The sequence below is a fragment of the Lagopus leucura genome, unplaced genomic scaffold, assembly GCF_019238085.1.
Source record: "Lagopus leucura isolate 7727_CA_CO unplaced genomic scaffold, USGS_WTPT01 145-18_obj-0_obj, whole genome shotgun sequence".
Taxonomy (NCBI): domain Eukaryota; kingdom Metazoa; phylum Chordata; class Aves; order Galliformes; family Phasianidae; genus Lagopus; species Lagopus leucura.
Window position 1 is genome coordinate 3,453 of NW_024965783.1, and position 10,371 is coordinate 13,823.

Here is a 10,371-nt window from a genome sequence, read left to right on the forward strand (position 1 = left end):
CCCCGGGCGGGGGGAGGCACTGCTGCAGGCTTTGCTGGACACATCTGTATTGCAACCACAATAAAGCAATGCCAATTGCTGCAGGCAGAACTGCACTGAGTGGGGGGGGGGGGGGGGGGGAGCCGGACAAAGGGGGGGGTGGGGGGATGCTGAGATCTGGGGGTGGCACAGCCAGGACGGCCCCACATCATCCCCATCATCCCTGCCCCCATCCTTTAGTGCATACAGACCCTATAAGCCACAGGGGTTGGACCCCACACCGCCCTCCCTGTGTGCCCCACAGCACAGCAAGGTGGGATGCTGCCCAGGAACAGAGCACTGCTCTCTCCTCTGTGTGCCACAGATGTTAAATAACCCCAAAGTGTCCCTCCAGAGGAAGGAGATGAGCAAGGGCCCACGTTGATGAGTTTTACTTACAGGGAAAAACCGCCTCGACGAGGAGTTGTAGTTTCCTAATTAGCCATCTGACTGTCCTTAATTAGCAGAATAGCGAGGCACAGACCAGCTCTGCAGAAAAGCAGCAGAGCTGAGGGCTGAGCTCTTCGCCACCAGCTCAATTTTTCCACTAATAAATGAAAACTCACTCCCAGAGGGATGTGAATATTAAAAAAATGGCATCGTCCTCCCCTTAAATGCTCTCAGAGGACACCCAGAGGTAAATCCAGCTGAGCAGGAATTCAGCCAAGCCCCAGATTGGCTCCAACCACCCTCACAGAGCAGCTGAAAGCACTCAGATTTCGGGCTGAGTTGCATGCTAGGAAAGCTCTTCCTCCAGCACACTGCAGCACACAGCTTTGTCTGAAGCTGCAGATTTACAGCATTCTTCATTACCCCAAGTTTTCTTCTCTCCTGCCCCTAATAATCTGATGGAAAGTTGAAAACCATTCAATTTTGCAAACGCTTGCAGCTCCTTTCCTAACAGAGGTGCAATTCACACCACTTTCCTGCTTCTCTTGTGTTGATGCATCAGCAGCCCTGGGCTCACAGCACAACCAAAGTCACATGAAAGAGGCCTGAAGTCCTGCAAACAAGCCAAACATTCTGTCATTAAATCAATGGCACTTTTATTTACAAAAGAGCTCAGTTACTTGGCTGGGTTTGCTCCAGGCAGCAAACCTCATGTTCCTTCTCCTGCATCCATCAGAACACAGATAAACACAGTGATGAAGTTCACTCAAAGCACGGAGATGCAGAAGGAAACAGGAACCGACCAACCTGTGCCACACTTCCCAAGCAGCCCACAGCAAAGGAGGAACACAAGGAACCAAATGTTCACTCCTCTTTCCTTTGGAGATTCTCTGTGGACCCCCAGAGCCCCTCATCACCACTCACACCGGAGGTCAAGCAGGGCTCAGCCCTTCTGCTTGGTCAGCCCACAGACACAACGAGGGCAGCAGGTTTTTACCCCCCTCCCTGGCCCTTGGCTTCCAGCTGTCATTGCCTTTGGTGGCAATGGGAAAACTTTACAGAGTAAAGCCTAAAGGGAGCCCCACAAAAGTCCCTTTCCTTCCTCCCCTCTTTTCTTTTTAGGGCTTCAAAGTGTTCAATCTTCAGTGTTGCAGCTGGAAGAAGAACATATCAGTGTTCCCAGTCAACAGCTGGGTGCTGCCTCACAAGGGCTGCAGCTCCTCGCTCCCAAAGCGCCTCCAGCTCTTCCACCTGGCACCCATTGCTCTCCCTGTGCCCCACGGAGCTGCTCTCAGGAATAGCTGAGGGGCATCCTCCTCCACAGCCCCCCACACAGGCAGTTTTTGACCCAGCGTTGCTCCCACTGCTTCACAGCAGTGACTTTGTTTGGAGATTTCAGCATCGTGACGCAGCCACACCTGGAAAGGAAGAAAGCAGAAGAGCACAAAGATGGGAAGGCCAGGAATTAAACCAGCAATGCTGGCACTTCTGGTCACCCAGCGAGCAGGGAATGAGGAGGAAATCATCTCCTGCCATTTGCAGGTGATGTTTTTGAGCACTGAAACATCTTGGAACAGAGGGATGTCTTCACACAACAGCCCCCAGCTGTTATTTAAACAGCAGACACTCAATCTTGTATAAATGATCTGCTACAGAGACTTCCTATTAAAACTCATGATTAGAGCTAATTCCATCTCACGATGGGTCGATGGCTCTTTGCTGAGGGGGCAGCACAAAAGAAGTCCAAAAGCAAACCGAAGTTTGAAAGATCACCCAAAAACAGCAGCGTGGGTGCTGCCATTATTTGCACTCACTGCCTCCTCCCCAGGAACAGGGGAGCCTGCAGGCTGAGCCAGGGATCTCATCTCCAATAAAGACCCTCCAGGCAAATTCTGGTCTCTGTTGACCTTTGTCATCCGACCGCCCTCACATTTCTCTGCTAAAGCAAGACCACATCCATCCCACATTGCAGCATTCAGCCCTTAGATAAGAACTACTTCAACTGAGGTGAGGAACGAAGTTAATTCTCAAAGAGCTGTGGTTACTCTGCAAGGCAGGGAGGCTTAAATTTAACAGCTGCACTTGCAATGATAGTAGCAGCTCTCCTGAGTCAGCCCTGCTGCTTTCCAACGAGCATTTAAGGATCTTCCTCTCCCACATCAGGGATATCTTCAACATACCCACAAATGCTTTCTTTAAATGCAAAGTGCCATAAAGAGGCCTTAATTTAGAAGCAGCATTTCCTCCTGCAGGCGTAAATCACAGGAGAAGTTACTGGGATACCAGCTGGGATGGTAAACAGAGACCAAGGGAGCTTTTGAATGACAAAAGACAGTTTGAGTTTCTGCCAAGACCTCCCTCTGCACGGAAGGGATTCGTCTGCATCACTTACCTGGTGCACGACTTGCATTCCTCTGTTGGGAACGCTCCTAAATGAAGCCTTCTCAGATGATCGATTTTGGGCTGACCAGGAGCCCTGTGCAGGAAGAAGAACCGGATGGTTTCTAGGCTATCATTTTCTACAAGCTGTTGCCAGGACAGTGAGCTGCATTTCAATGGCCAGTGGGGCCCAGGCTATGACTACAGACTCTGTAAAGTGCCACTGGATTCAAAGGCGTGCTGACATCAATCTGAACACAAACGAGCACTTTCCCCCCCCTCCTCCTGCCATCTCATTTCAGTTCTTTAACTCGCTAATGACTGGGAGCAAAGAGAATAAACCCACTTGTGACACAGGCATCCCAGACCCAACGACCCCCCAGAGAGATCTCAACCTCTTTGTTTCACATCTTTGTACCTTACAAAGGCATCAAACTGGGAAGAGACAGTGTGACCGATGAGCCCAGGAGCTTTTCCAAACTGCAGCCTGACAAGCTGTTTGTTTTGCAGCTTGCTGATAATGCCATCGTTGATAGGCAACCAATCAATATTGGGAATGAGCAACTGGCTGGGCAGGAGGCAACACTCATCTATCAGGGTATCATCTGGCTCTGTGATGTGATTTTCCTCACGACCTGCGTGGAAAATGAAGCAGAAGGAGAGAAAAACCAGCATGATCTTTACACCTCTCATTTACAGACTGAGAGAAGTGGATGCAGTTTCCTCCTCCATCCGCCAACACAGCACAGGGAACAATAAAGCTGGCAGCTGCACTTGCCCTTTCTAAACACTATAGACCCACTCAAGAGTTATTCCCTGCAATTACTTCTAGCATGCACAATCCAAACCAGGCAAGATCCTTTTGTTCGAGGAAACTGGCAAACACTTACAGCACAGCCAGAGTTTGGTTAGAAGCCTGAAGAGGAGGGACATGCTGTCCTGAGTGTCAGAGGTTGCTGTGTAGACGGGGAGGCAGCTTGGTTTCAGCAGCCCCCATATACGAATCACCACCATCAGCTCCCTGAACATGCCCAGGGATGGCCCATCTCGCAGGAAGCTGTGGCCTGGCCTCACAGGAGAGCCCTGCAAAGAGGAGAAACGTTTTGGGACTGGGGCTTAAATTCAGCCTGCTGGAGCTGTTGTTCCATTTACAGGACAGCAGACAGGCTGGTAGAGGATGGCACAGAGCTTAGAGGTGTAAGAGGTTCATAAAGGACTGCTTTTGGAAGCCCAGGCTCTCTCACCTGGTTAGGCAGGCTGGCCAGTAGATAGAGCACAAAATCCCCCACCCACTGGATGAGCTGCTGCAGAGATTGCAGTGTGTTCATCTCCAGGACAAACTCCTCTGTCTTTAAGTTGATCATCACCTTGTCAATGTCTGAAACAGGAGCAGAACATGTGGTTCAATCAGGAGATGGACTCACGCTCCACCCTCACTTCCCTCTTCCTCAAACCCAGGAAAGCAACTACGAGCTTATGACATTTCACACCGCGTCTAAAAGGAGCCGACGCAGGACATCCAGAGAGCTGTGCACCAGCAATGCCCACCTATATCTGTGATCTTGGAGCAGATCTCTGTGAGCCGGTCCCCAGGACTCTTATCTGGGGTGTTGAGGAAGTGTGGGCGCAGCAGCGACTTCAGGGTGCAGCTGATGGCAATCAGGAACAGCTTGGCATGGTAGTCACAAACACGGGCAATCGTGCTGGAGGAGAGCTTGCAAAGAGATGCTTTCATGGCAACTATGCGTGTGGCGAGAACCTGAGGGACAGAGGCATGGGAAAACATTCAGGAGCGAAGGCAGGAAGAGGATCAGCTCATAAACTGCTTTATCCTCTGTTCTGCATCGCTGCTGTGTGAACAGCTGGAACACGGAGGGCTGTTTCATGTGTGTGCAAATGGCCCTATTGCTCCCAGTGCTCTGACATGACTTCTGCCAAGAACAAGCTCTAACATCTCACCAGAACTTCCCAACAGGTAGAGATTGGTAACAACAAATGGCTCTTCACACCTCGAGCACTGCTCAAGCAGAGCATTCAAAGACAGTGCAGGCAGGCTGCTGCAGCCCTGCTGCTGAGACCTCACCCTGTGCCTGCTCCCTCTGCTGTAAACCAGGGAGATCGATTCCACTCTTGCTGACCTGCTGCAGGGCTGCACTCTGCCGTGTGTATTCTTCATGCAGCTTCTCCACCAGGTTTTGGACCATGTTGGGCTGGACGTGGAGCAGGATGTCCCACCAGTCGTAGCCAGTCACCATGCAGTACTCCAACAGGAACAGCAAGTGGCGGAGGGAGGTGTTCATGTCCAGCACGTGGCCCATGGAGGGGGAGATACGAAGCATGCTCAGCTGAATGGAGGAGGCAAAGGAAAATTCCTGTCAAGAACTGGCTCGAAAGCCCTCCACAAAAGCTGTTGCATAACACAGGGTGACCTGCAGCTCATTGCTGGCCTGAAGATACAAAGCCTGCAGTAAAGGGATGCATCACACCATATTTAATACGGATCACACGGCATTCCCAGCACTTTCCAGAATGATCCAGCACCATTTAGAGAGATAAAGAGAGAGATCCCAGGAGAGCAGCCCACACAGCAGAACACACTACCTTCCCGTGGCTATCAATGCCAGCCAAGGCCAGAGACGTCCAGGAGAGCTGCATGGCTTTGAAGTGAACCAGGGGGCCGGTAGTTCTCTGCCTTTTGATCGTCTGCTCATCCACTGGGCGCTGGGAAGAAGAGCCATGGAAGACAGCCATCATTTGCAGGGACAGGCGATGAACGATGTGGACGCTGCCATCGTGAAAAGCCAAGGCCAGACCTGGGGAGAGATGATAACCAAAGCTGAGCGAGCAAATTCTGGTATAACCCTGACCTCACCCAGCAAAACAGCCACTGAAAGCACATGTGGCAACAACACAGCATCCAAAGGCTGTGGGCTTGCAGGCACATTCAGGCCTCGAAGCCACACCAGCATTTCAGAAGTATGCATCCTCCCATGGAAAGGAGACAGGACGAGCAATGCCTTGGAAAGTTTCTGTATCAATCTCTCATATGTGTTGCTCTGAAGTCTTCCTTCAGCTACAATTCAGAAGACGAGGGAAAGTTTCAGGCAGAAATCATATATTTAAGAGAAAGAAAACAGAGACTCCTTACCCAGTCCAGGGAAGAATTTGGTGTCGTTTGCCACCTTCAGATCAGTGTTCGTGAGGGAGATGGGCAACTTGGGCAGAGCCACAGCTGAGACACGATCCAGATCATTGGTGGCAGAAAGGATTCGCCATTTCAGGATCATGGGTTGTTTGTCTCCAACTTGGAAAAACAAAGTGAGACACCTCAGGCCAAAGGGCTCAGAAAACAGCGCCCCTGCCTGACTTCTGCCCCCTGCATCTCCCCCACGTTCTTCTGAGCTCAGTAACCACACCAACAACGACTTGTTTTCGCTGTATCAGATTTGATGGGAGGCTCTGCTGGCAACTCCTTTATGTTAAACAACCCTTTGCATTCCAGCAGAGCAAACAGCACGGATTTGATGCTGTTATGTTTGAAATCGAGTGGAAGGGATGTGCAGGCAGGGCAGCTCAATGAAGCTACCTGCACACTGCACCATTTTTTCCTTCAGAAGGCTCAGCTTGCTCTGCTCTCAGCAGGAAGAGTGGCTGCACAGCAAAACAGAAAATGTCTGTTATTGAGTGAAAGTAACAACTACAAACCACTTCCTAGAAACCATCAATTTGTCGCCTAAGATGCAAACAAATGGATGGAACAGAGCGTGAGGCCGAGAACACCTGAAATACAAATAAATATGTGATAAAGGATTGGAGTCCCTGCCTTATCACAGCCATTCAGAGCTCCTCAAGACCAGACACTCCTGTTCTCAAGTTCTTGGTGCTGGAACTCACCCACAGGAGAGATCTGCTGGAAGATGTTGTTGACAGGCAAGCCCTCTTTCCGCAGAGACCAGCACTCCACAATGCTGTTGTTCTGGTTGGAAGCACAAAGCAACACCTGCAGAAGGGAAAGCCACACTGTTTGTAGGCACAGCATTCACAATGGGGAACCACATTACTCAGGAGCATTTTCAGCCCCTCTCCCACTCTGCTCTGAGGCTCTTTTTCCTAATTAGCCCACACACCACTAATGAAAAGCAAAGGATTTGTATCAGCAACACAGAATGGTGAAGGCTCCAGCTCCAGCTAGAATGAAAGAAAGGCAGAACTGTGCAGTGTTATCACAGCCTGTGCTTCTTCATATCACTGATGATCCCATCTCTCACAAATCTGTAACCTGCCAGTGCTGCCCCATACATCACAGACTAAATGGGCAAAGGAACAGAACTGGCTTTGAAGCCAAAACAGACACTGTGTTCTCCAGCACGGCACACTCAATCCTGACCACAGGGAACAGGACAGAGAAGAGCTTTTCAGCTTCATTGAACCACTTTGATTTCCACAGTCATATTACCCTGGCAAATAGAGTTAAGCTGCTAAATGAAATCACATGGATCAAGAGCTCCAAGCGTTCTGGAGAGGGACTGCTTTGAAGTCGAGACTCGAAGATGAAAGACTTTGTATCTCAGAACCTCTCCGGATTGTCCAGCAGAACACTCACTATACCCAATGGCAGAGTGATAAAATAAAGACAACACATCATCAGGTTAATGAAGAATGGGGCTTTTCAGACTGCTTTTCCAGGAAGTGGAGGCTCAGACCTATCAAGTGCAACATGCTTGAATGAAGCTGAACAAGACAAAAACAGCAGAGAATCACAGCAGGACGCGATTGCTCCCCATCCCACAGCTTTGAGATGAAGCCACGGGAGGAATAAACTGCTGCCTCCTTTGTTACCCCCTGAACTCCTGCTTCTTTCAACAGCAGATGCTCACCTGTTCTGACATATCCCGAGCAAGGAATTTCAGGTGAGTGATTGCTGGGTACTTGTCCTTGCGGGCAGGGTCGGTGGTGCAGCGCATGAAGAGGGAAGGCAGGATTTCAGTGTCTATCTTGCATTTCTCATTCACCACGCTCACGCAGACTTTGTAGAACTGGACTGGGGAGGCACTGCTGCCATCTGAAGTGGCCACCACGATGTTCCCCCCACCAGTGAAGGCGACATCCGCCAAGGCAACGCGGCAACGGAGGCGGCAAAGGCTTTCTGTGGATGTCAGCACCTGCCCGTTGGGCTTGAGGAGGGAGACTGTCACCAGCCCACTGATGGTCACAGCAATCCAGCCTTCCATGGGCTTCCCACCAAACAACGTCAGCGACGGAGAGAATTTGACCCTGGAAAACTTCTCCCCAAAGTTGGATGCTCCAGACTGCGAATAAAGATCGGCAACGCAAAGATGTCAGCATCTGATGCCTGCAGAGCACCCAGAGCTGCAGAGTTTTGCTCCCCTGAGTCACTGCAGCAAGGTCAGCAGAGCTAAACGGAGTCCAGGCATCGAGCTCACACACCCAGCTCTGAGATGTGACGGTGGGGAAGGCTTCCCCCCAAGTTACAAGCAGTGCCAGCTGCTGCCCAACACAGCACACAGCCCCGTTGTGTTTCTGTGCTAGATTTAACATTTGAGAACGCAGGATGTTGATTTGCACTTGACAGACTTCCTCTTTTTTTGAATCAGAATTAGACGTGCTTCAAAACAAACAGCTGGCCTCTCTACATGTTTGGCTCACGTTACCAAATCCCTGGAACAAACCTCCTCACCTCAACTGCATTTCTGCTGAGGTACCCCTGGTAGGCCAGCACGTGCTTTTATCTCCATTTTACAGCCATGGAGATTGAAACAGGCTGACTAAGACAAGCTTAAAGCACCGAGAGAAATGAGGCACCCCACCTGCATTTCTCAGCAGGAGCTAGGAAACATTTAACTTGAAAGATTCCCCTATCTGACATGCCCAGCACCACGGAAGAAACCCATGGCAGAGCAGAAACACGCAGAGGAGTTTCCTAGCTCCCCCACTAATGACCCAAACCAGCCCTTGACAAACCTTCTCCACATGCAGTGCCAGCTTTACACCATTGTGCAGCCAGGATAGGGCCACCACGGGATCTCCCTCCACCATGCTGCCCACAGTGTTCTCCCAGCTGTTGGCCAGGTGGTCGGTCATGCTCCAGCACTTGATGTGGCCGTCTGCATCCGCTGAGAGCAGCCTGGAGCCTGCAGAGACACAGCCCTGTAAGAACCCTGGGTGCTGCCAATCGCCAGGTGAGGAACCAAGCCATTCCTGCGCAGCTCTGACGGAGCCCAGCACTTTGCAGCTGTGAAGCAATGCCAAATTACATTGAGTAGCACAGCACTGCTATGGAAAGTGGCCTGAAGTAGGAGTGGTTTTCCTACAGGAAAGCTGGGGAGGAGCTTTTTATAAGAGCAGGTAGCAATAGGACAAGAGGAAATGGTTTTAAACTGGAAGAAGGTCGATTCAAACTGGCTATCGGGGAGAACTGCTTTACTATAAGGGCAGTGAGACACTGCACACTCAGCCTAGCTGCGAATGCCCCTCCCTGGAAGCATTCAAGGCCAGGCCGGATGGGGCTGTGAGCAACCCTGGCTATGGGAGGTGTCCCTGCTTATAGCAGGGGGTTGGAACGAGGTGACCTTAAAGGCCCCTTCCAACCTAAACCTGTTCTGTCATTCTGTGAACGCTGAGAAGGCCTCGAGCTCACCCGACTGATCCCATTCCAGGCAGGTGATGGCTTCCACGTGGCCGGAGTTGACGGAATGGACGTCCCAGGGATGCTCCGTGTCGATGATGTGAACCATGTGGGTGAGATCTGCGCGAAGCCAGAAACGAAACCCCCCAAACCATTACCGGCCTGCAGCAGGGAACGGGGTCTGCTGGCACTGCTGGAATGGCCGAGGGACCCCGAGAGCACGGCGGGGTTGGGGAGGGGGGGGGGGTGGGGGGGTTTGGGGGGGGGGGGGTCCGCACCGCGCTCCTCCTCGTTCCGCAGGTCGGTGGTGAAGGCGATGAGGTTGCGGCAGGACCAGGCGCACACCAAAGGGATGGACGGGCAGTGGTCGCTCTTCGGCCGCTTCTCCCATTCGCACACGTACGCCAAATCCATCGCTGCTCCCGAAGCGATAAGGAACGACCCGGTAGTTCGGGGAAGGGGGAGGGGGTGGCAAAGATGCCACCTGGAGCGGCACCACGCATGCGCCGCAGTGCCAGGACCCCGCGGGCTGCCCGGGCCGCGCCGCGTTCTTTCAGGCACTGCCGAGGACAGCCCAGGCAGAGGTCCTCAGTGCCGATTAGTAATTTGCATAAAAAACTACCCAGAAACCCTACGGTGCGGAGAATGGTAAAATAAGGCTTGAATATGGAAATATTGCGGTGAAAAACGTCAAGAATTAGGGTGATTACAGTTGATAAGTGCGTTATAAAGTGGAGGCTTTTTAGAAAGTAAATAAGAAAATCGCTCTATTCTAAGAAGGATTATTATATTGGGCTTTATATACTGCCGCGGAGGTGCAGCAGATCGTGCTCGCTTCGGCAGCACATATACTAAAATTGGAACGATACAGAGAAGATTAGCATGGCCCCTGCGCAAGGATGACACGCAAATTCGTGAAGCGTTCCATATTTTTTTTC

General features: G+C 51.3%; 1 protein-coding gene and 1 non-coding gene across 2 annotated transcripts; one reads left to right on the top strand and one right to left on the bottom strand.

The window, feature by feature from the left end:
• Positions 1-1,047: 1,047 nt before the first annotated feature.
• Positions 1,048-9,942, bottom strand: MED16 (mediator complex subunit 16). The gene is made up of 14 exons (XM_042892818.1): positions 9,712-9,942; positions 9,446-9,553; positions 8,770-8,939; positions 7,665-8,096; positions 6,682-6,787; positions 5,936-6,091; positions 5,389-5,600; positions 4,926-5,132; positions 4,336-4,546; positions 4,032-4,165; positions 3,678-3,870; positions 3,206-3,422; positions 2,801-2,884; positions 1,048-1,826 (listed from the first exon to the last, which is right to left on the bottom strand). The coding sequence occupies exons 1-14, from the start codon at positions 9,845-9,847 to the stop codon at positions 1,700-1,702; spliced, it is 2,493 nt and encodes an 830-aa protein (XP_042748752.1). The 5' UTR covers positions 9,848-9,942; the 3' UTR covers positions 1,048-1,699.
• Positions 9,943-10,260: 318 nt separating this feature from the next.
• LOC122192292 lies at positions 10,261-10,367 on the top strand. Its single transcript, XR_006182578.1, has one exon. It is a non-coding gene; the product is annotated as a U6 spliceosomal RNA (small nuclear RNA).
• The last annotated feature ends 4 nt before the right edge of the window (positions 10,368-10,371 follow it).